This window comes from Rhinatrema bivittatum, chromosome 4 (assembly GCF_901001135.1).
Source record: "Rhinatrema bivittatum chromosome 4, aRhiBiv1.1, whole genome shotgun sequence".
In the NCBI taxonomy this organism is placed as follows: Eukaryota; Metazoa; Chordata; class Amphibia; order Gymnophiona; family Rhinatrematidae; genus Rhinatrema; species Rhinatrema bivittatum.
Window position 1 is genome coordinate 311,667,495 of NC_042618.1, and position 26,390 is coordinate 311,693,884.

General features: G+C 44.1%; 1 protein-coding gene across 1 annotated transcript in view; it reads left to right on the forward strand.

Annotated features, from left to right (window-relative positions):
- Positions 1-26,390, forward strand: part of LOC115090769 (myosin-16-like) — a 292,772-nt gene that overhangs the window by 206,842 nt on the left and 59,540 nt on the right. Inside the window, exon 15 of the mRNA XM_029600261.1 lies at positions 21,310-21,502. Within this exon, the coding sequence (XP_029456121.1) occupies positions 21,310-21,502 (193 nt within the window). The remainder of the gene's footprint in view (positions 1-21,309; positions 21,503-26,390) is intronic.

Genomic DNA, 26,390 nt, shown 5'->3' on the forward strand with positions numbered 1-26,390 from the left:
GCCTGTGTCACAGGGGCTGCCGGTGCCATTGGTCAGCCCCTGTCACATGGTCACCGGCGCCATCTTGTGTTCCTACCACGTGACAGGTAGGTCATGTGGCAGGAGGTCGCTCCGGGACCCTCGTTGGACCCAACCGGAACTTTTGGCCAGCTTGGGGGGGCCTCCTGACCCCCAGAAGACTTGCCAAAAGTCCAGCGGGGGTCCAGGAGCGACCTCCGTTCACGCCGTCTGTCCGATCCCAATCGTTTTTCCGTACGCGGCCGGCGCCATTTTCCGTACGGAAAAACGATTCGACTGCAGGAGGTCGTTCCGGACCCCCAGGGACGTTTGGCCAGCTTGGGGGGCCTCCTGACCCCCACAAGACTTGTCAAAAGTCCAGCGGGGGTCCGGAATGACCTCCTGCAGTCGAATCATGTTGCCGTACGGCCGGCGCCATTTTGCGCAAAATATGACGCCGTATGGCCGGCGCCATTTTCCGTACGGAAAAACGATTCGACTGCAGGAGGCTGTTCCGGACCCCCGCTGGACTTTTGGCAAGTCTTGTGGGGGTCAGGAGGGGCCAAAAGTCCCTGGGGGTCCAGCGGGGGTCCGGGAGCGATCTCCTACGCTCCTGACGTCGGGGGACAAAAAAACAAAATGGCGCCGGCGCTACCTTTGACCTGTCATATGACAGGTCAAAGGTAGCGCCGGTGCCATTTCTACAACGCACGGAGGTCCGAGAGCAAAAGATCACACCGGGACCCTTCCTCTGGACCCCAGGTAATTTAAGGCATTTTGGGGGGGTTCGGGAGGGTGGGGGAGGGGCATCCCTCCCCCTCCCAGCCGAAATCGATCGGCTGGGAGGGGGAGGGATGCTGGGCTTGATGGACCCTTGGTCTGACCCAGTATGGCATGTTCTTATGTTCTTATGGGAGATGCATTAAGCCAGGGGTGTGCAAACGGAGGATCAAACCCCCCCCCCCCTAGGGGGGGCCGCAAGCGAGCTTCCACATGGCCGCCAGCAGCCTGGAGAAAAAGACAAAAGTGCCTATCTCCCACCGGTGGCCGAAAAACAGAGAGAGAAGCCATGCAGCCGCCAATGAATCTCATCCTACTGGCAGCTGAGCAGAGAAGGTCACCCTTCCCCCATCTGTGCAGGCCTGCAGTATTAGAACTTGAAAGAGTAGACTTTTTCTATGTTGATCTCGCGATGCAGAAGATCAGCATGGAGGAAGTGCTAGCACTGCCAATTTTTAATATCACTGGGCCTGCACAGAGCAGGAGGCAGTAGAATGGGCTTCAATGCCAGAAGCAGCAATGAGCGATCGGCTCCTTCCCAAAAACCATGAGGTGGCAGTGACAGCGGCAGCAGGAATGAGAAAAGCTCTGAGGCTGTCAGCAAAACAAAGAGAGAGGGCCTGCCTTCAGGATGTGTATGTGTATGAATGGGAGCTTGTGGTGTATGTGTGTGTGCGAAAGACAATGAGTGCCTGCCTGGGGGACTCTGTGTGTGTGTGTGTGTGTGTGTGTGAGAGAGAGAGAGAATGAATGCCTGCCTGGGTGTCTGTATATATGTGTGAGAGATGCCTGCCTGGGGGTCTGTGTGTGTGAGAGAGAGAATAGGTGTCTGCCTGGGGGTCTGTGTATGTGTGTGTCTGTGAGAGAGAATGTGTGCCTCCCTGGGGGTTGATCTGTGTGTGTGTGTATGAGAATGGGTGCCTGCCTGGGGTCCATCTATGTGTATGAGAATGAATAGGTGCCTGCCTGGGGAGGTCTGTGTGGGTGAGAACCTGTGAGTGTATGAGGGAATCTGGGGGAGTAAGAGCTTTTGTATGCATAGGGGAGGGAAGGGACTTAGAGCCTGTGCATGGGAGTGTGTGGGGATTGTTAGGCCCACCGGTCGCGGCCGCGGTCCATCCTGGCTGGCCTTACTGGCTCCCCAACACGCCGACTCTCTTTCGACACGGCCCGTGCCTCCTGGGCCCCTACGATGCGGGCGGTAGTCCTTCCAGGCCGCAGGGCCCGTCCAGGCCTCCCTGCCACAGGACACCGTCGATCCGCCCATCCCTGGCTTCCTCCTAGGCGCGCGCGCACCACTTAAGGACTATTAAAGGGCCCACAGCGGGAAATTGCCCCTGGCCTCCCCAGATAACATCAGAGCTCAGCACGTATTTAAACCTGCCCAAAACCATCAGCAGGAGACTTGGCTTTCAGGTCTCTCCTCCCAGCGTTCCTGCTTCAGGTCTCCTGATCCAGCGTGCCTTGTTCCTGACCCAGCTTTCCGTTCCTGCTCCAGCCTTCCAGCTCCGGACCCTGCCTGCCTGTACCTCTTCCCGGTCTCCTCCCTTCAGACGGATCTTCTGGCTTCCTGACCTTGGACTGGCTCTCGTCTTGTCTTCCTCCGGCAGCCCTGACCTTGGATATGATTTTTCGGCCTTCTCTCCATTGCCTCTGTTTGGAACTGGACGGTGGAATTCTCTGCTCTCCTCCTTCTGCTCCAGTCTGGATTCCGCTTCACCTCCTGACGCTCACCTTCTCATCTCCCATCATTCCAGGGGCCCATCTAAGTTCAGCCGGCCCCGGCACCCAAGGGCTCAGCCCGTGGGGAACGTGGGTTGGTAGTGGCGAAGCTCCAGCTGGCCCCTGCATCTCTCAGGCCCCACCTCCCAACAGTGGAGACCTGCGGGGGTTCTCCCCCTCAGGTTGTGCTAACTCTGCCTCGGGCCAAGGGTCCACAAACCTATCCGGATTCATTACAGGTATGTATGAGAGCATGTATGTATGTGTATGTATGACAGAGAATGAACATGCAAGTGTATGTGTGTGAGCGAGAGGGGATAAAGTTTGGGTGCCCGCCTAGCCCTCCTAATCCTCGACAATCTCAGGGTGACTGGAAATTAAGTTCCCAGGTATGGACAGCAGGGGATTTTTTTATCCTCAGTTTTAATTTTTGGGTGTAATTTGATATGTGTGCTGTTTTGAAATATTTTATTGGTGCTTGGTAAATTTCTAAAAAATGTACATGACTTTAATAGATGTTTTTCTATTTGTCAGTAGTTTTGAAATATTTATTCTTTTATTAGTATGAGGGGTCAGGACAATAATTGTTTACACAGGGCAGCAAAAAAGCTAGAAGCGGCCCTGACTCTTCCTCATGAACTCTGTTCATCATGCAAGTTGTTCTTATCTGTGCTCTTCTCCTTCATCGCCAACTTCTGCACTTTCCATCCTGCTGCACCGTATGGGTTTTATCTCAATTACATCTGTATCTGCTATTTGTGTAGGCAATGTTAGGGGCAAAAGAGTGTGCAGGTATTTAAAAATTGAGCGCAAGGATGCTGCTTTCCTTCTCCAACAAAAAATACCCCCAAGAATGCCTCTTTTTCCCATAGCTACAAGAGCACGCACTATGCAGCTCATGTGTGGCATGTATTTTTAGCAGAGCTATGCTTTGGGTAAAAATTTTGTGTCGGGCTTCGTTTAGGGGCCCCCTGTGGGAATTTCGTTTTTCCCGCGGTTCAGAGTTTTTTTTTTCGGAGGCCCTGATTTTATCGTTAGCGCGCGCTAACTCTCGATAGTGCGCACTAACATGGCAGAGTTAGCACGCGCTAACTCAAAAATGAATTTTTTCTGAAATTTCTGAAAAAATTCAATCGTTTTTCAGTTCTCCCGAACCATTCCAAATTAGGCAATGTCAACGACATTGCCTAATTCGGGCAAAACGACTGCACATCCCTAATTTTTAGCTGCTTTTGAGAAGAGCAATTTTCAGTCAGGCCATTTTACCCCATGTCTGCATCCCTTACCCCATCCATTCAGTCAGTTAATACCCTAGTCTAGAATTCCCCACACCTGTCCTGGTGACCCCACAGCCAGTCAGGTTTGCAGGATATCCTCAATGCATGTGCGTGACATAGATTTGCATAATATAATACTGGGTTTCCAAGAAATGCAAAATTATTTCAACATACTTATTGCGGATATCCTGAAAACCGGACTGGCTGAGGGCACCAGAACAGGTTTAGGGAGCCCTACCCTAGCCCTTTCCATCTCCCTAGAATTTCACCAACAAAATTTTCCCAAGCATTCTGTAATTTATGCAGATTTCCTGGAAAAAGAGAGGTCTATAATGTTGGCATAGCTATGGATCTCTTCCCTTCTTTGTAATCAGTGTTATAACTTCCTTGTACATGTTATCAGTCAAAAGGCCTTCCATACATAAGGCTAAAATATCCTTAAAAGTTTTATGGTACTCGGCCTTGTAATTAGGAAGTTTTCTAATCATATTATATATTTCTTGCATAGTAATTGGAGAGGTAAGCACTACATTTTTCTCCAGAGAGATTTTGGGGAAATCAATACCCTCAGAAAAATTCTCTAACTCTTTTAATCTCTGTTATCTCCAAGGTATAAATAATTTGAAATTAATTACCAGATTCAGTATAAATCTCCTTAGACCCAGTAATCAGTATTTTTCTGCATTTCTTAAGACTGCTTCTGGTCTCCTGAGATCTAATCAAATACCCAGCTGCTCTTGTTATCATGTGCAGAACATTTACTTTGGCACAAAATAGTGCTTACTCCACTCTTCTTGAAAAAATCCTGTTCAGTGCAAATTTTGAATTGGTCACTCTCTGAAGGTTTGTAAAGGAAGACAATCTTCTCTTAATTCTATTTTAAGAACAAGTCCTCCCTCCTACTTAATTAATGCTTCAGCCTGTGAAAAAAAAACCCTCTAATTACTGCTTTGCAGTGCTTTCCCTACATCCCAGATCATTTGGTTAGAGATTTCCATGTTCATATTCTCTTTAAAGTAGCTAGCTCTGATCTGACCTTCATTTTTTATACTTAACATACTCATTCTATACCTTCTAGCCTTTTCGTAATTCATATATAGGTTAACTTCCATTGACATAGATGCATGGTCAGAAAGACCCACCCCATCAATTATTTTTAATCCTGATTATAGCAAGCCCCATAGATACTGAATTCTTGAAAAAGATTTGTGCCTATTGGAGAAAAAGATGTAATTTTATTAGCCAGGTAAACAATCTCTATATAATCTTTTAAATCGCAATCTGCAGCCAGCCGATTAATATATTGCCTAGCCATTGAGGTTCTTTGATGTAAATAATCCCATTTATCAAGAACAGGGTCTCTGACCTCATTGAAATCCTTTTCAAGAATTATTTGATTACAATTAAGATTCTGGATTAAATTAGATGTCTGAAATAGGGATTCTATCGAACTATCATTTGGCCCATAATAGAATATCAATTGCATTTGTTCCTACTCAGGATGTCCCAAAAATCGTCATTCATCTAGGTCTATAAAAAATTATTAGCATCTGTAGGGCAATCCCTTTCAAGATCATGATCACCATCACCTTCTCTTTCAGAGAGCAAGGGCTTCAAAACATCTGCCCTACCCAAAGCTGTTTTTATTTTAGCATGTTCCATGTCTGTCCAACAAGGATGTACGTTTGTTTTACTTTTATGGGTAAAACACAAATCAGAGTCCATTTTTTGTTTGTTCCAAATGGAAAACCCTGGGACTTAGGTTCCAGGGCTCTCAGGTATGGATGTCCTGCTTACAGGGTTCCTAGCACCGGTGGGGTGGGGGTGGTGGTGGTGGGGGGTTGTTCTTAAGCTCCCATGCCTGGGAACCCCGAAACTATACAGTTACAAGGATATTTCAAGTAAAAGGTAGCCTCAATCTGCAGAACTGATCTTGGAACCTGTGAATTACAGTTAAAGGTTCAGCATTAAAACAACCTACATTGATGTTAACAGGCTTTAACTGACTTTTTTTGCATTGGTAATAATAGATCATTTCCTTCATTACTAGGAGGCTGATATTCAAAATAATTTGAGACCCTAAATTTAGGGACCTAAATTAGCATCCTATTTTCAATACAATGTAGGGACCTAAATATTTGGCTGAAAATTCATCTAAATTTTGGAACCTAAGAATTAGGAGGTCAATATTCTGTGCTACTTAGCCGGTCAAGCTCCAACATAACTGTCTAAGTGGTACTGTTTGAATATTCAACCATGCTTAGCAGCCACCTCTCAGCTGGTTGTTTACCCGGATAGGGGTTTTCTGGAGTGGAGCTACTTATCCAGCCAACTTACGGGGTTATTTTCCAAGCTGCGTTATGGGCTTTTCGCATGGTATGATGCTAATTTAGAAAAGGGGTAGAGTTTAGGACATGATTTCTGGCCAAGTGGGCTGGCTTCCCAAGTTGCAAATCCATATCGCACAGCTTTAACACGGCTAATAACTACACCTCTTTCATTTGTGTTAAGCTGTGCGATATGGAGAGAGAGAGAGAGAGAGAGAGAGAGACTAGCTATAAGGCCCTTCTAGTAGTTAGGTATTTATACCTCTATATTAGACCCACCTAGTTACTGAAGGTGAGGTTTAGGTATTAGTGTAGGGGTTAGGGGACACTTTGACATTCAGAGTGAGACGTATGCACAGAACAGTGTACTCGTGACAATTTGATGTCCTTCGGAGTGAGGAAATTCACCTAAGATGAGATTTGTACAATGTTCTCTCAACCTAGCTTGATGGACTCTCTACCTGGGAAATACCTAACTACTAGAAGGGCCTTATAGCTAGGCTCTCTCTCTCTCCCAGTGGTTATAGGTAGGGATTACAGCAATTGTGGCACTTACCGCAAAGTGTGAAAAGCTATTGCACCGTGTGGTAATACCTATACGAAGATAGCGCACTTTGCGATAAATAAGCTATTACCATAAAACACGCCTCTCTTCCTATCGCATGCGATAGTTTGATGAATCTAGGCCTTAGCTAGCTAGGTGCCAAGATTCAGTATTATCCTGGTTAGTTAGTTGGATAAGTCTAAGACAGCTATTTGGCTGAACGTAGGCACAAGAACTCTCCAAATAAGGGATGGAAAGTCTTCACGTCTGACACACAGGAAGAAAATGTGACTGTCTCGAAAAACCAGAAATATTGGGTCAGTATTTTTAGAGAACCACACCTCCAAACAAAATTGTCCACACTGATTCCAAAATCTTTTTCCTGGGTGGGGACACTTATGGGTGAATTTAAGACTTGTGCACGGGAGCATATGTACGTGTGTTTGGTGGCTCGTGCACACGGATGTGGAGATTTTATAACATACGCGTGTTATAAAATCAGCTATAAGCATGTACATGTGCACGTGTACATGTGCGCACCATTTTATATTGACACATGCATCTGCGCACAAATGGCAACTCAAGCACATAAGTGGGGGGAATTTTAGTAGATACGCGCGCAGACGTAATTACCTGTTTCCCCAGTTTGTTCTCAGTTCATCCCAGTAAAGGAGAAGACTTCCTAAACCTCCTAGCTAACTTGCCTCCCTTTTACCCTATTAGTCCCAACCTTTAAAACCCCGCTGACTAGCCTAGTTTTTTTTTGTTTCATGATTTACATGCCGGTCATAGCAGAAGTAAAGTTATGTGGATAGGGACCCTGGCGCATGCTGGTATGTGTAAAGACTAACACGCTGGATTCATTCATATTTCCTGGAACACCATGCCCTGCCTAGACCACACCCCTTTTATGGTAAAAATATTTTACTCGCATACCGGGAGATACGCACATACCCAGGCTCCTCTTAAAATCCGTGTGGCGCATGCTGGGCCGATATCACGTGTATCTCCCTGCTTTGGCATGCATAGGGCTTTTAAAATTCACCCGTTAATTTGGAGCCGAGCATCATTTACATATAGATTGGATTATTCTTCCCTATATGCATTACTTTGCATTTATACACTTTAAATTTCATCTGCCATTTAGATGCCCAGTCTCCCAGTTTCCCAGGGTCCTCTTGCAATCCTTCACAATCAGCTCATGATCTAACAATTTTGAATAATTTTGTGTCATCTGCGAATTTGATCACCTCATTCATCTCTCCCTTTTCCAGATCATTTATAAATTAGTCTGACCCCAACCTAGAAAGGGCACACAAAATGTGAGAGGGTCCGGCACCTGAGTGAGCCGAGTGCCGGTCTCGCGGGAAGAGTTCAACAAGGAATTTGGGTCAAGCAGATGGTATACTAGACCCAGGGCCCAGAGGCAAGAAGGGTGTGTAGAAGGCTTGAGCTGGATAGGGATCCCAAGCTCATGAGAATCCCCTCTATGACCTCCTTAGACTGTCATCTCCACTGCTCAAATCAAACCACCTCAGAAAAATGGAGCTCACTCTGCAAATATATTCAAACAACAAATTTGGGCCTAGGGCCACTAAACTGCACAGTTTGTTGCAAGATGGGTCCCACTATCAAGGGGAGTGTCGCCACAATAGTGGGGCCCCTCCCCTGAAAACATTTCTTGGCTCTATGAGGCATTCTTTTATCTTGTGGCCAAACCCTGTGGGGTAAAAGAATGCGCCTAGCGGCCTTTTAACACAATAGCGGCCACAACGCCAAGGAACAGACATTGCCTTAAAGGGCCGCTAGCTCCCCAAAAAAAGAAATGCGGGAAAATGGGGAGGTTGAGCGGGGATCAGAGCTGACCCCATCTCAACCTGGGGCCTCCTCAACTGGAGGCCCCGACTCCACCAAAGGTAAAAATTTGTGTAAATGCTGGCAATGGTCCCATCCCTCACCTCCTTTCCTCAAAAATAGTAGCAATAAACAGTAGCCCCCCTGGCCCCTCTTCTCCCAAATGCTAGCAATAAACAGAAGCCCCCCCCCCCAGTTCCCTTCCTTCCGAATTGTAAAAACAAATGTAGGTCCCACCCCCCTCCCCCAACTTCCCCTTCCTATACCCACCCCTCTCCCGCACCCCTGAAAACCTTAAATGCAAGTAGCAGCTCCTGCTTCAGGAAGACTTCTGGTGATATCAACCAGAGTGAGGAAATCTGTTAAAGTCTGCAATAATCTCTGTTTTTGCAGCTCATTTTGCCCTTCCAGAATAGAGACCATTTCTCTAAAGTGAAACGCAGGAGGTTACTGCCTACTTTCTAAATGTGAAGAGCGATTATGACCACAAAAACGCCGAGATAGACTAGAGAAAGAAATAAATTGGTTGAATCCAAGATGGAGACCAAGCATAAAAAAGCAATGCTGGAAATGAAGGAAGAACTGATAAAAGAAATTTCAAAGAATGGCGCAGCACCGCTTGAAGATAAATTGAACAAGTTATAGTCATCGATAGAAGAAATTAAAGAAAATATGGCGACGCAACAAGGCCAAGGCTCTTAATTGCTCGAATCTGGAATTTAACTGATAAAGTAAAATTTTACTGGCTTATAGAGATGTGAATCGTGTCCTCGATCGTCTTAACGATCGATTTCGGCTGGGAGGGGGAGGGAATCGTATTGTTGCCGTTTGGGTGTGTAAAGTATCGTGAAAATCGTTAAAATCGTGAGCCGGCACACTAAAACCCCCTAAAACCCACCCCCGACCCTTTAAATTAAATCCCCCACCCTCCCGAACCCCCCCCCCCCCAAATGCCTTAAATTACCTGGGGGTCCAGCGGCACACTAAAACACGGCACACTAAAACCCACCCCGACCCTTTAAATTAAATCCCCCACCCTCTCGAACCCCCCCCCCCAAATGCCTTAAATTACCTGGGGGTACGTAGCCTTAAATTACCTCCGTAGCGGCGGTCCGTAGCTAAATCGGGGGAAGGGGGAGAGCAGGAAAAGCGGCACAATAAATCGTGTAGTCTTCAGCCGGTTCAGAACGACCTCCTGCAGTCGATCTCCTGCCGGCGCCATTTTTCCGTACGGAAAACGATTCGCGGCAGGAAATCGCTCCCGGACCTCCGCTGGACCCCCAGGAACTTTTGGCCAGCTTGGGAGGGCCTCCTGACCCCCACAAGACTTGCCAAAAGTCCAGCAGGGGTCCGGAACGACCTCCTGCGTCGAATCGTTTTGGTCAATGGCCGCCGCCATTTTGCGGTGGCCATTTTGCAAAATGGCGCCGGCTGAAGACTACACGATTTAGTGTGCCGCTTTTCCTGCTCTCCCCCTTCCCCCGATTTAGCTACGGACCGCCGCTACGGAGGTAATTTAAGGCGACGGACCCCCAGGTAATTTAGGGCTTTGGGGGGGGGGGGTTCGGGAGGGTGGGGGATTTAATTTAAAGGGTCGGGGTGGGTTTTAGGGGGTTTTAGTGTGCCGTGTTTTAGTGTGCCGCTGGACCCCCAGGTAATTTAAGGTATTTGGGGGGGGGGGTTCGGGAGGGTGGGGGATTTAATTTAAAGGGTCGGGGGTGGGTTTTAGGGTGTTTTAGTGTGCCGGTTTTCCTGCCCTCCCCCTTCCCCCGATTTACGATTTTTTGACGATAAATCGGGGGAATTGGTATTGTATCGTGGCCCTAACGATTTTTGACGATTTAAAATATATCGGACGATATTTTAAATCGTCAAAAAACGATTCACATCCCTACTGGCTTATAAGAAAATGCAAAACTTGAATCCTCTGAAATATAATGACTCTCAAATACTTCTCTTCAATGATTATACGATAAAAGTTGCAGAAAGTCACAGAGCCATTTCCCCTATTTGCGCTTACTATTCTCAGCAAAACTAAACGTTTTCTATGGGGGAAAAGCTATTATACTGACATAAGAACATAAGAAATTGCCATGCTGGGTGAGACCAAGGGTCCATCAAGCCCAGCATCCTGTTTCCAACAGAGGCCAAACCAGGCTACAAGAACCTGGCAATTATCCAAACACTAAGAAGATCTCATGCTACTGATGCAATTAATAGCAGTGGCTATTCCCTAAGTAAACTTGACTAATAGCCGTTAATGGACTTCTCCTCCAAGAACTTATCCAAACCTTTTTTGAACCCAGCTACACTAACTGCACTAACCACACCCTCTGGCAACAAATTCCAGAGCTTTATTGTGCGTTGAGTGAAAAATAATTTTCTCCGATTAGTCTTAAATGTGCTACTTGCTAACTTCATGGAATACCCCCTAGTCCTTCAATTATTAGAAAGTGTAAATAACCGAGTCACATCTACTCGTTCAAGACCTCTCATGATCTAAAAGACCTCTATCATATCCCCCCTCAGCCATCTCTTCTCCAAGCTGAACGCCCTAACCTCTTCAGCCTTTCCTCATAGGGGAGCTGTTCCATTCCCTTTATCATTTTGGTTGCCCTTCTCTGTACCTTCTCCATTGCAACTATATCTTTTTGAGATGCGGCGACCAGAATTGTTCACAGTATTCAAGGTGTGGTCTCACTATGGAGCGATATAGAGGCATTATGACATTTTCCGTTTTATTAACCATTCCCTTCCTAATAATTCCTAACATTGGGGCGGATTTTAAAAGCCCTGCTCGCGTAAATCCGGGCGGATTTATGCGAGCAGGGCCTTGCGCGCCGGTGCGCCTATTTTCCATAGGCCTGCCGGCACGCGCAGAGCCCCGGGACTCGCGTAAGTCCCGGGGTTTTTTGTCGGGGGCGTGTTGGGGGCGTGTCGAGGGGCGGGGCCGATCAACGCGGCATTTCGGGGCGGGCCCGTGGGCGTGGTTTTGGCCCGGGGCGGTCCGGGGGCGTGGCCGCGCCCTCCGGAACCGCCTCCGGGTCGCGTCTCGGCATGCCAGCGGCCCGCTGGCGCGCGTGGATTTATGCCTCCCTCTGGGAGGCGTAAATCCGTGGACAAAGGTAGGGGGGGTTTAGATAGGGCCAGGGGGGTGGGTTAGGTAGAGGAAGGGAGGGGAAGGTGAGGGGAGGGCGAAAGAGAGTTCCCTCCGAGGCTGCGCGGCTCGGCGCGCGCCGGCTGCCCAAAATCGGCAGCCTTGCGCGCACCGATCCTGGATTTTAGAAGATACGCACGGCTATGCGCGTATCTACTAAAATCCAGCGTACTTTTGTTTGCGACTGGTGCGCCAACAAAAGTACGCGAACGCGCATTTTTTAAAAATCTACCCCATTCTGTTTGCTTTTTTGACTGCTGCAGCACACTGGGCCGACGATTTTAAAGTATTATCCACTATGATGCCTAGATCGCTTTCCTGGGTGGTAGCTCCTAATATGGAACCTAACATCGTGTAACTACAGCAAGGGTTATTTTTCCCTATATGCAACACCTTGCACTTGTCCACATTAAATTTCATCTGCCATTTGGATGCCCAATCTTCCAGTCTTGCAAGGTCTTCCTGTAATGTATCACAATCTGCTTGTGATTTAACTACTCTGAATAATTTTGTATCATCCGCAAATTTGATAACGTCACTCGTCGTATTCCTTTCCAGATCATTTATATATATTGAAAAGCACTGGTCCGAGTACAGATCCCTGAGGCACTCCACTGTTTACCCTTTTCCACTGAGAAAATTGACCATTTACTCCTACTCTCTGTCTCCTGTCTTTTAACCAGTTTGTAATCCACGAAAGGACATCGCCTCCTATCCCATGACTTTTTAGTTTTCGTAGAAGCCTCTCATGAGGGACTTTGTCAAACGCCTTCTGAAAATCCAAATACACTACATCTACCAGTTCACCTTTATCCACATGTTTATTAACCCCTTCAAAAAAATGAAGCAGATTTGTGAGGCAAGACTTCCCTTGGGTAAATCCATGTTGACTGTGTCCCATTAAATCATATCTTTCTATATGCTCTACGATTTTGATCTTGAGAACAGTTTCCACTATTTTTCCCGGCACTGAAGTCAGGCTCACTGGTCTATAGTTACCCAGCTCGCCCCTGGAGCCTTTTTTTAAATATTGGGGTTACATTGGCCACCCTCCAGTCTTCAGGTACAATGGATGATTTGACAATGAAGGTCTAAGTGTCATGCTCCTAGATTCATCAAAATGCTATAAATTTAGCATGAATAATGCCTGTGATAAGGAAAAGGGGAATACTTAGGGTAATTTTTGAGTTACCACACCACTGCCTTATTTTTGGGTAAGAGAAAGAGAAAAAGAGAGACAGAACGTCTTTAAAAGGCTCTCCTATAAGACAACTATTTATATTACTGTAGGAGGGCCAGCTACTAACTCGAGGTGAGGTTTTGATGGTGGTCTAAAGTATTGGGGCCAGTTTTACATGCACAGGCAGACATACAAACAGCACAGACCACATCAGTGAAGATTTGATGTGATTTGGAATGAGGAAAGGTACACAAAGATGAGATTTCTACAATGTTCTCTCACCCTAGCTTAGTACCCAGAATAGGGTATAGCACAGCTAATCTGTTTGTCCTTTGCACAATTACAAAGTAAATACGATTTGACTAATCATTGTTTTTATATGTTTTTACAAACTAGACATTAATCAATAATCTAATGTTGCAAACATCAAACATCTTCAACCAAGAATTATTTACCAAGGTATTTAAACGATTTAAAATATATAGCAACACATGATCATTTTGGTATAATCCGCGTTTTGCTGAAGAGTCATCTCTTTTGTGCAATACTATTGCGCAGTTTTGGTCAGCAATGTTGGGGAAGTCTGTAACGGCAAATAATATAATAATTTATTTTGATTTGGCATTTAAAACAACAATAGATGCCATAATAGAAGAAATGCAATTCAGGATAGTACATCGAGCATATGTAGATATAATTAGAGCACATAAAATGGAAATAACTGATTCAGATATGTATATAAAATGCCATATTGAATGTGACTCTTTGGTACATCATTTTGTTTTGTGCTCAATTTTATATCCATTTTGGGCTACAGTAAATATCATTGAATGGGCTACTAGCCTTAAACTAACTTTTTGTGGAGAATTTCTTTTACTGGGATTCTTGAACTAGGCGCTTATTACTACTAATAGCAAAGCTAAATTTGTTTGTATAATTGTATTACTGGCTAAATCTTTTATATTATATATGGTAATTGGATTAAGACAGAAAAACCAGCTATATCTATGTTTTATCAGAAATTGGCAGATTGGATGCAAATTGAGCAACTAGATGTTAAATTCACTAAGAGAAAGGTGTCTACTGAATTTGTGCACTTATGGGTAGCCACTTATGATCTATTAACCATAGCTAACCAACAAAACTTGATTAGTAGTGGTTACTCCCTTACTTGGTATCCAGTGACAAAGTGATAAATTAATGGGATTATTAAAATGGTGAGGTTTTTTGCTTGCAAAGGTTTAGGTGTGGATGTGAGAATGAGTGAGTTGTGCCGTGTTTCATTGCTTTTTTGTTTCCTTTTTAATTCTACATAAAAAAAATCATGTGAGATGTATGCAGTAATTATATTGTACTGTGGCAAAGCAGAGAATGTATTTTTTTCTAGCTGTATATATGCTTTATTTGATATTTTTTGTTTGGTTAATTATTGCTGTATTGTTCATATATATAAATAAATATATATATATATATCTCAAGATTCAACCAAATGACTTCATTGCTCTCTAAAACCTCTAATTGACCCTCACTTAAAGTCTTCTCCATTCCAAAAATCACATCTGAAACATGATCCCCCTTATGGGTACTGAATGTAACTTGTTTCATATCCCAAGCATATAAACTCTCTATCAACATGGAGGCTTTATTACATATAACCTCCTCCATATTTATGTATTTATTTATTTATTTATTTAACACTTTTTATATACCGGCATTCGTAGGACACATCATATGCACTCCCAGCCATCCTTTGTGCAGAAAAAATTCAGATTTGACAAGTCTATTGTTGTTCCTCCCGACGCAGCCTCACGGCGAAACATGAGTTCCGTGTCGGGGGACTTGCTTCAATATAATGATGTGCTTTGTATAAAATGTAGAGTTGCCGAACTAAGTAAATACATAATTATTGAAATTTGTGTGGACCTTGAATTTATTCTGCACTATTTCCTTCGGATTGTTTGCTCACTTCGTGCAGAATTGCTCTCCCTTTTTGTTTGTCGAAAATTAGAAATTTGCAATAAATTCTGGCTTGTATTGGTAACCAATCAGTGTGAGTGTGGTGTGAGTGTAGTGTGAACATATTTTCTGGATCCTAGTAGGAGTCTTGCTGTGGCATTTTGTAAAACCACTTCCCCAATATAGTCAATCATCTCCACAACCCGATCCATAGTAGAATTTGGTGAAGAATAAATCAACTGAAACTCTACAGTTCTATCTTTCCCTCCTAGTACTAACAAACATTCACAACCACCCAATTCTCTTAAGTCCATCTGGTATATCATCTCAACACTTTTACTTATAACAGCCACTCCTCCCACCCCCCCCCCAACCCTTCTTTCAATTCTGTATAAAAATCTCATATCCAGGCAGGCATACATCCGCAATAGATAAGATCTTTTCTCCTTAGAACCATGTCTCTGTATCAAAGACATCTGCCGCTGTAGTACTTATTAAATCCCACATGGCTTGTCTTACTACACAAAGACCTAGCGTTAAATAACAAAGCTTTCACTTCCCTATTGCTATAATTTCCCTTGGTATTCTCTAACCTTACCTCCTTTAACCAAGCCCCTCTACCTCATTCAACACCCCGTGTAGATACATTACTTACACAATATTTTCCTTTCCCATTCACAACCTCAACATTCAGGCCCCTCAAAGTGCATTCTTTTCTCTAATATGTCAGATTACACTCAGTGGAAGCAATTTACCCCACTACAACCCCTTTCCCTTCTCTGCCAAAATAGACTATGATTCTCACATTCTTAACAGCAGTTTCTCCCACATCAAGTGCTTCAGTATGCACTCACTGGACTCAGTATTTCTCTGCATTCTCCATGAAACTCTGTTGTCTCCTCAGAAGTTTCTTCCACCCTATCCAAGTAATTGCAAAGGACTTTTCCCCTGCTTGCACTCTTCAAAGGATTCTTCACTCCTAGAATCTCCCTACCACTTGTGGGACTCAGGACATGTCTCATGCTTGTCTCTCCTTGAGAAGAAACATCTACTCTACCTTGAACCTTTCCTCTTGAGGGGAAGCCCCGGCAAGGCCCGCTCTGGAGATCCAGTCCCCAGCTGAGTTCTTTTCAACTGCCCAACCGACACCTATTCCTCCCACCAAATCGTTAACTAGCTCTTTTATACTGGATGAAACACTGCATCAACAGGGTCTTTCTCCCCATCCCTCGTAAAAGAAAAGATTTCCACATAGACCATTATCCACTCTTTCACAATGACACAGTGCAAATGCATCATGTAAGTTTACCAGAATGAAGAGCATCTAGTGGCCATTCAGAATACCACACATTCCAAATGCAATTAACAGGAACAAACAGCTACTGCTATCCTACAGTAGTTTCACATTCCCCATGAATTTTAACAATTTAGATCAGCAACCATGTGGAGGCCAAGCAGTCTTCTCCTCACCTAGAATCTTTCCCAGGGGTTTCTTAGTGAAGAAAAGGGCTCCATGCTGGGAGATCATCACATAAATTAAAAAGCACTAGTCCTAGTTTAGATCCCTGGAACACTGCAATATTTGCTTTTCTCCACTGCGAGTAATGACTTGTTTAGTCCAGCTTTCTGTTTCCTATCCTTTAGCCCATTACTGATCCACAATAAGACATTATCTCCGATCCAATGACATTTAATTTCCTGATTACTCTCTCATAAGGGACTCTGTTAAACGCCTTCTGAAAATTCAGATACACTATATCAACCGACTCACCCTTGTCCATATTTGCTAGCCCCTTCAAAAACTTTAACAGATTGGTAAGGCAAGGCTTTCCCTTGCTTAAATCCATGTTGGCTCTGCTCCTTTGTCTATCCATATGACCAGTAATTTTGTGGTTTGGAATAGCTTCTACCATTTTTCCTAGCACCAACATCAGGATCACCAGTCTGAAGTTTGCCTAATCACCCCTGGAATCCTTTTTAAAAAATGGGCATGGCACTGCCACCCTCCAGTCCTCAGATACCATGGCTGATTTGAATCATCAGAAGTTAGAGGTTACTAGAAATAAGTCTGCAGTTCCATTTTTGAGTTATGTCAGAACTCTGGGGTGTATACTATTTGATCCCAATGATTAATTTGTTGATTCATTCTGTTACATCTTTCAGGTTCACCGTGATTTGCTTTAGTGCCCCTGAATCATCACCCTCAAAGAATGTTTTTGGCATAGGTATCTCCCCAACACCCTCCTTGGTAAAGACCAAAGCAAAGAATTTCGTTTTTCTGCTGTGGCCTTGATTCTCCCAAGCAGCTCTTTAATCGTTTGGTCATCTAGCGGTCCAGCCAAAAGCCTCAGAGGCTTCTTGCTCTGAATATACTTGAAAAAGCTTTTATTTTGAGTTGTTGTTTCTATTGCAAGCTTCTCTTCAAATTCTCTTTTGACCTGCCTTACATCTCACTTGCTAGTGCTTATGCTTTTTCTTAGTTTCTTCATTTGGATCCACCTTCCAGTTTTTGAAAGCTGTCCTTTTGGCTTTTATAGAGACGGACCCAAAAAACAAAGCGGTAGCCGATCCAGTGAGCTGTGTAACAGTGACGACAATAGGAATCGGATGATAACAAGCCCTTTATTAAAACGCCCGACTCTGGCCGAGTTTCGCTCCCTTGCACAGAGCTGCCTCAGGGGCAATTCATTTTACCAGGACTTGATTTGATCAATGCAGAAAATATCGTATTGATTGTGCCTTCAGTGCCGATGTGTTCTCACTCAAATAGACTTTCTCTAATCAGCATAGTATTGCTACGTAATAGCTGCTTTGAAGTCAAAACGTTCTGTACATGACAAATTTAAAATGACGAGCCGTATCTTAGTCAAGCAACTTGACTAGCTAAGATACGGCTCGTCATTTTAAATTTGTCATGTACAGAACGTTTTGACTTCAAAGCAGCTATTACGTAGCAATACTATGCTGATTAGAGAAAGTCTATTTGAGTGAGAACACATCGGCACTGAAGGCACAATCAATACGATATTTTCTGCATTGATCAAATCAAGTCCTGGTAAAATGAATTGCCCCTGAGGCAGCTCTGTGCAAGGGAGCGAAACTCGGCCAGAGTCGGGCGTTTTAATAAAGGGCTTGTTATCATCCGATTCCTATTGTCGTCACTTTTGGCTTTTATAGCCTCTTTCACCTCATCATTTAGCCATATTGGTAGTTGTTTGGTCATATTTCTACCTTGTTTAATGCATGGAAGAAACTGAAAGGCCAATGTAATAAGAAGGGCATAAAAATGTGTGTCCAACCTGGGTTCCAATTTATTTTTACGCACACACAGCCATCATTCCTGGGCGCCCATTGCTATATTTAAATGAACTGGTGTGTTAAAAGGCACACTCAAGGAAGAAATTGTGCATCTCTAGTACCCAGGGACATGGCTGTGCCCTTATTGCTACAGGTGCTCAATACAATAGCTATGGGTGCTCAAGAAATAATTAATGTAATAGATCAATTACAAAAAAAAATCTTTTCTGGTGCAAAATATACACACATAATAGCAAGGGGTGAAATCAGCTTGGAATGTGTACAGATTTTTTTATTTTTTTTGTAATTGATCCATTTCATTAATTCTTTAGTAGATCTTTAGCAAATCTACTATTCTTTGTGGTTCCTCCTCTGTGAAGGAACCACAGAAAACAGTATTTTTTTTTTCCATAAGCCCATGACTCGCGAATGACTTAACACCGGTTCTGGGGCTAGTGTTAAATTTGCCGGGTTAAAAAGTGTGCGTTGGGTACCCGGGGATTTACCGCATCAGGGGGTAATAGCCAATAGCCTCATCCACATGGAATTTACATGTGATGAGCACTATCAGCTACACAGTTGTTTGGGCACCCGTTTTGGATGCGCTATTCCCATTATTGCACCAGATGTTAGTCTAGCATGTCCAAAATGTGCGTCCAACTGCTCGTTAACCTGTGCGCTATGCTGGGTGCACTTTATTGCATTGGCCCCTTAGTCTGACCTTCCAAGATGGTGTTTTTAAACAGCATCCATCGCATATAAATGTTTAACCTTTGCAACTGCTCCCATTATTTTTTTTTTCTAATTAATTTCCTCATTTTATCATGCGCTTCTTTTTAAAATCAAATGCTACTGCAGTAGGTATTCTTAATGTCCTCCCTTCAGTGATTTATGTTAAATTTGATTACTTTATGATCACTATTGCCCCCACCACTGTTGCCTCTCACTCCAGATCCTGCATCACAGTGATGATTAGATCTAGATTTGTTCTCTCGCTTGCCTGTTCAAGGACCAGCTGCTCCATGAAGCAGTAATTTATGGCACCTAGAAACTTTTCCTCCGTAGCAAGACACGAGACATTTACCAAATCACACACACAGACACTACACATTAGGGATGTGCATTCATTTAACATGAATGTGCTAAATGGGACAAATGAGGCGTTTTTGGTTTGTTATGAATGGAATGAACCAAAAATGGCCTCTCACGAAAAAACCCCCAAAATGTTCAGGTCTTTTCGTTTTCGTAATAAATAAGCCCTCCCAGAAGCCTTCCAACTCCTTCACACTCCTCAACAGCTTTATGTAATGTGAGATAAAGGTACAACTTGCGTTCTTTGACTTAGTAATTTTTAATCGTACTCTTTCTGTCACTTCTGATTCTTTGGTAATATCAATAGTTGCTTTCTGTATTATAGTATTATTTGGCAGAATTACTGTTGAATTTTTCTAAAAATATTTCTGATTGCTTTTGCTGATTATGCAATGTTTTTGGTAATAATTTTGGCTGTTTTTGCTAAATAAAATGTCACTTGTTTTCTAAAAAATCAAACTGTTCCCACTTGATTCTGGTGATTGGGCTTTGGTTATGCTACTTTGCATTCAGTCATTTAGATCCTGATTTACTAAGAGTTTTCTCCCATTCTCTGTAAATGGCAAAAATACATTGATGAATTAGGCTCTTAGTAATGTTTTTAATGTTACCACTTAATCTTTGGTGATTTGGCAAAGTTAATTTTTGTTTTCTTTAATGTGTATACCTGAGAACTTTCGAGTTCTGCTCACTCTAAGATAAGCAGGCAGGCGGACAGATTGTTTATACAGACTTTCTCTCTTCACCTGTCCTCCCCTCTTCCTCAATCCGATTGCCCCGGGACAACTTTATTCTTTATTTACATTCTCTATCAGATTTCCAATATTTGCTGGCTCTGGCTTCATTTTCTGGTTCAGTGCCTTTTTTTTTCTTATTCTCTGTTCTTTCCTTTGCTTTCTGTCTCTCTGGTATCCTCCTTCCTTATTATTTTCTGTTTCAGTTCTATCTCTTTCCTTCAGCAGCATTTACTTTAATACTATCTCTTCCTTCTCTTTCTCTACCCTTCTGCTTTTTTCCTTGTTTCTCCTCTACCTATTCATCCTACCTGCACTGCTGTTACCATTCTTCCTCCTCATTCTCCTCCTATCTGTCCTCCATTCCTGATTATGTTCCTTCTACATTTTCACCCTGGACTCCTCTTTCTCTCCATTTCCTGCCATCCCTGTATAGCTCGCCCCTTTTCTCTTCCACCTCCCTATTGCCCACCTCTTCTCCCCTCCCCCTTACTCTCATTTCCCTAATTCAACTCTTTTTCCTCCTTGTTAATGCCTTCTCCATCCCCATCTTGCTATTCCATTGTCTATCCCAACACTATTGTCCTCCCCTTTCCTTCTGTCCCCAACTCTTGCTCTCCTTCTAACTGTCCCCTCTTACTCCCCCCGCCTCCGTATTCCTGTCACTCTCCTTGCATGCCCTTCTCTCTCACACACACACACACACACACAAACACATGCACACACTCTTGTTCTCTCCTCACACTACCCCTTCCAGCACTCACTCTGCTCTCTCTTCTCACTGTGCTTCCCAGCATTCACTCTGTTCTCTCCTCATGTCCCCTCCATGAGCTCACTCTGCTCTCTCCTCTCATTGCCTCTTCACATTTATTGTTATTCTCTCCTCTCACTGATCCATCCATATACACACATGCATTCACACACACTCTCAGTTCTTCTCTCCCCCCCCCCCCTTTAATCTCTCACTCACTCATACATGCACACTTTCTCTTGCCCTCTACTCTCCATCTCCTTTACCAGAATCCATGCAGGACTAGAGAGGAAGACCTTGCTTCCCTGCTTCTTGCTGCTGATTGGTTCATTGAGATAGCAAGAACCAGAGATGGTAGCGTGGAAGGTGGAGAATTAGCAGCAGACCTGCCTTCTGCCTTGGACTCCTTCCTAATGCCTGTCATCTTAACAGCACAGATGGAGGAGGAAGAAGGCTCTCCCGAAGACGTGGAGAAAGGACTCCAAACCTGGAGCCTACAGGTCAAATCTAGAGAGTTCCCAGGAATGTTAATTTGATATTATAAATTCTTGATAATGCTGGCAGTACTTTGTGAATATTGCAGCTTGCTTAGTAATTTGGTAATGTTTCATAATTATACTATATATGAATTCTCTTCTAAGGAAGAACCATCAGCGGGCTATGGAATCTATGCAGGCCAGCCTTGATGCGGAAGCGAAAGGTCGTGTGGAAGCCCTGAGATTCAAGAAGAAGCTTGAAAGCGATATGAATGATTTGGAAATTCAGCTGGACCTGTCCAATAAAACTAACAGCGAGCTGGTGAAGGTGGGAAAGAGACTACAACAGCAGCTGAAGGTACATCCAGAGTGGGGCATGGAACAGTTATACTAATGTGTCATTTTTACTTTCCAGTCTTCCTAGCAGTCAGAAGGCCTGTAAGCTAGACAACATTCCTTAGCCCACCATGGAGTATTATTTGCATGATGACTCTGAGAGATATTGATTTGCTTTTAGACTGGGCTCTTTATGTGGCCACAAAACATCATTCCTTAGAGTAAATGAAAGACCAGGAGTAATGTAACCCTGGGCTGGGTAGTCCCGGATAGGAGCCTAGAGCACACATTACAGTTCAGATATTAAGTGTTCAGTTCTCAAAAAGATGTCCATTCACTCTGAGTGTCCAGAATTCCCTGCCGGGGTGGGGGTGGGGGGGGGGGGGGTGAGATTAACTTCTAGGCCCGTTTGTGTTGCTTGCACAGTCAACCATTAGGTCCCTTGCAAACAGCTCGTGGATTAAGTTAATAGAGACAGTAGAAATGATCACACTGGAAGCTGGTCTGGTTTCCAGCTCAGCTTTACTGATAATTTGGTAGAAGTGAATGAAAAGTTTGTTACAGCTCGTGATGTTACTGTCCAATTGATTTACAATCAGTGTTCTAAATAAAATTGTGGCCTTCAACTTCCACCAAATGGTTTTAGGTGAATAAAGCCAATTCCTTCACTCATTTGGCTTTTTCTTCTTGCCAGTCAATATCATTTAATGTGAGGTTCTTCTCATTGTGAAATAAGTAGAAAGCTAATATCTTCTTCCAAACAAATAAGAAATCTAAAGTCCCATCTTCTTCCCCTTATGACATAGGTAGATACATAGTCTATTCAATCAATGAAATATCAAATCTCTAACTTTCATACCTCTCCTGTAGTTTATTCCTTATTTCTTCCTTTTATGAACAATTCGGTCAAGATTAACTGAGTTGATGCTCCTGGTCCTCTCTCTTCACCAGGTAATGGATGTGAATCCATTCCTGTTCAAGGACCTGGATGGTCCTGTGGGTCTCTCTTCCTCCAGCTGGTACAAAAAACTGAATCTCTGGGCCCTAGGGCACTCAGCAAAACATAAAAAAAGAAATTCTTACTGAATAAGAGAAACCAAATAAGAGGTAGGAAGGGTGGAAAGGTTTCCAAGATCATGGACACACATAAGGGGTAAGGCACTCTGTCTTCATTTCTTTATCCAGGGCTCATTCCTAGAGGAGCACAGTTTATAAAATACACTTGTTTCTGCTCTGAAAGTACATATGTATGTTTCAGTACATGTATATATTTCCAATGCAAGAAAGCACATAATTCCTCTACCCATTTTATAAACACACTTATATGGAATAATTGAGAAACTGCATAAATACAACACCCAAATGAAATGTGGAGGCAGGTGTTTTATAAAGTATATGCGAATACTTAGAATCACCAGTTTGCCGAAACCTCAAACAGTTCACCCAGTCCTTCTGCAGTTCAACTAGACCCTGTTAGAATCCAGCTGCCTTCTCAAAATCCCCGGCTTCGCATGTTCACTGTGCGACAGGGAACCATCAGTGGGTGCCCTGACACTTGCGCGACTAAGACCCAGCAGAGGAACGTACAGGCATATATGTATATCAGTACACACAATTCTGCGCACATTGGAGGGAGACATGGGCGTTCGCCCCAATGATGATGATGTCACACGCTCCAGACTACTTAGCCTACTTGAACCTGGACTCAGCCTGTTCCTGGTCCTTGCTTTGTTTGCTATTTCCCTGGTTTTGGATTCTGTCTCCTCGTTACCTGCCCTGACCTCAGACCATTCTGGATTCTGTCTGCCTTGACCCTGGACTGGTTACTGGCTTCTCCTTGCTTGCTGCCTGCCTTGACCCCAGATTGTGTTGGATCTCTCTTGCCTTCCGTCTGCTGGACCCTGGATCTTCTGTCAAACTCTGCTGCTGTGTTTTTCAGTTCGGCTTGGTTCCTGTCTCCAGCTCAGCCTGGTTTCTATCTTTTTGGCTTGGCCTGAATCCAGTCTTCAGTTCTGCTCCAGTTCAAATGTGCATTGTGCAAACCATCTTAACTTTTTCACTCAACACCTAGTTAAGCTCTGGAATTCATTGCCAGAGGATGTGGTTGTAGCAGTTAGTATAATTCGGTTTAAAAAAGGTTTGGATAAGCTCCTAGAGGATAACTCCATAAACTGCTATTACAGTAATTAATAAGCAATAATTAGCTTGTGATCTATCTAATGTTTGTGTACTTGCCAGGTACTTGTGACTTGGATTGGCTACTGTTGGAAATAGGATACTGGGCTTGATGTTGGTCTGACCCAGTACGGCATTTCTTATGTTCTTAGCCTTGTTACAAGTCACCATTCTTGTCTCAAACCATCAGCCTTGCACTTACTAGTTCTCTGCTTCAGCTTGTCTTTGTCAAGCCTTAGTACAGACTCGTGGACTCTGTCTGGTCCATGTTAGGACGCATCTGCCTGCAGTTGGTGTGGGCCTTGGGCCTTGACTTGAGGTTGCGCCACAGCACAGGGTCTCACGCATTCGCTGTTCCTGTTTGTCAGTCCAAAACGGCTTTGGAGTAGCTGGAGGGCTACCCCCAGTAACCCCCATAAAGCTGCCCAGCCCTGACAGCTTTCTGAGACCATGAGTTTGGTGAACATGACCCCGCAATGGGCCATTGCTGCTTTGCATTTTCTGGCAAGGTCTGTCCGGAAGAATAAAAGAGGAATTAGCAACTCAAGACCTTCCTCTATTCCTCAAAGCACTTATTGCCCTGGCTATTTGTATATATCTAAGATTTTAGGAACAAGCTCATGAAACTCCTGTGGTTCCTGGACTTCCCTATTCCCCCCCCCCCCCCCAGATTATCTCAGTACCTCCGAAGAACCTATGCAGTTGTGTTAAGCCGCCTCTTGCTTGCTTAGAAACAAAGGCGAAAGGCACACAACCTTTGTCTCTACTGTGCTGCATCAGACCATTTTGTCAGTGGTGTCCCCTGAAACTGGAAAATTCTGTACAAATAAGCCTCATTGGGAAGGTAGCCTTCCACCCTTCTGCTTCCTTTCCACAGCTAATGATACTAGTGTGTTTCTTCTTCGGAAAACACACAGTTCAGACTAAAACCTTAGTAGACTCTGGAGCTGAGGGCAACTTTATCCAGAATCACTGCTACATCAATGTGGTTGCCCTACTACCAGTTTAACCATTCCTTGTGTCATTCCATCTGTCTATGGAAAACCCCTACCTAGTTGTGTGACCACAGTTTCCTTGCCCATTATAGGTCCCAAAAAGCAGTATGGAAGACGGTCTATAAAAGCCAGGAGGCAAATAACAAAATTGTAGATAAGTCGTCTCTGTTCTTGGAGATTATTTATTCAGGAGATTATTAATTCAAGAAATCCGTAATGAAAGAAGCCATACTCACTGGTTAATCATATTGTGTGTGCTCTTAGAGGCAGCGTCGCACGGAAGAGTTGTTACTTATATGTTTGCCTCCTGAAATTGCAAAGCTAGTTTGAACTACCTTGGCCTTCAGATCAATGCACTACTTCTGTCCATGCTTACAACCAGAAAATATTTAAAAACTGCAGCAGCCCCTGACGCAACCCTTTCTAGAGGCGAAACTCGGCCTGAGTCGGGCAGTTGAAAATTGATGTTTGCATTTCCATTGTACTTCTGAATTAATAATCTCCTGAATACATAATCTCCAAGAACACTAGACGACTGGTCTACAATTTTGTTATTTGCCTCCTTGCCCATTATAGTACAGATTGAGTTTCACCAAAAGGAATTTTGGTTCTATGTACTAAATAAAGCATCCAACCCTCTTATACTTAGATAGCCCTGGCTGAGACTCAATCAACTGTCCATTGATTGGCGCACCTTACAGATTAATGAATGGGGTCCATCTTGTCAGGAGCATTCTATTTTCTGGAATATCTCACCTGAATTACCATAGTTGCCACTCCAATGTACATCCTGCTCTTATGTGAATTCTGAACCATCTTCATCCGTCAATCAGGACCAGCCTTGGCCTCCATCCAGGTCATTAGTCTTAGCCACAGTCACAGCCACAGTCCTACCTTCAGCCATAGCCAAGACCTCAGCCATGAATGGTTCTTCAATTCAATCTCAAAATCAAAAAATCTCTGGATCTGGTGTCTAGACTTCCGAGCCCCAGTTGGTAAAGAAGTACCTTCATCTCCTCAGAAGCTGAAGAGAAGAGGCTTGAGGAGGGGGGCTTAGAGAAAGGGGTACTGTTAGAATCCAGATGCCTTCCCAGAATCCCCAGGTTTGGATGCTCACTGTCAGGCAGGGATACACCAGTGGGCACCCTGATACATATACAATTAAGACCCAGCAGAGACACATACAGGCATATGTGCGCATCAGCATGCACGATTCTATGCACATTGGAGGGCGAGCTGGGCATTCGCCTTGATGATGATGTCACATGCTCCAGACAACTTAGCCTGCCTGAACCTGGACTCTTTACCTCGGCAACAGGTACCTTATCCTGTTCCTAGTCCTTGCTTTGCTTACTGTTTGCCTAGGTTTGGATACTGCCTCCTCACTACCTGCTTTGATCTCGGACCATTCTGGATTCTGCCTGCCTTCTCCCCAGACCAGTTACTGGATTCTTCTTGCTTGCTGTCTGCCTTCACCCCGGACTGGTTACTGGATTCTTCTCACTCGTTGCCTGCCTTGACCCGGATTGTGTTGGCTCTCGCTTGCTTTCCATCTGCTGGACCCTGGACCTTCTGTCAGAGTCTGCTACTGCATTCTTCAGTTCAGCTTGGTTTCTGTCTCCAGCTCAACCTGGTTCCTGTCTTCTGTCTCCAGATCAACTTGGTTCCTGTCTTCGGTTCGGCCTGGTTCCTGTCTTTAGCTCAACCTGTTTCTGGTTTTCAATTCTGCTCCAGTTCAGC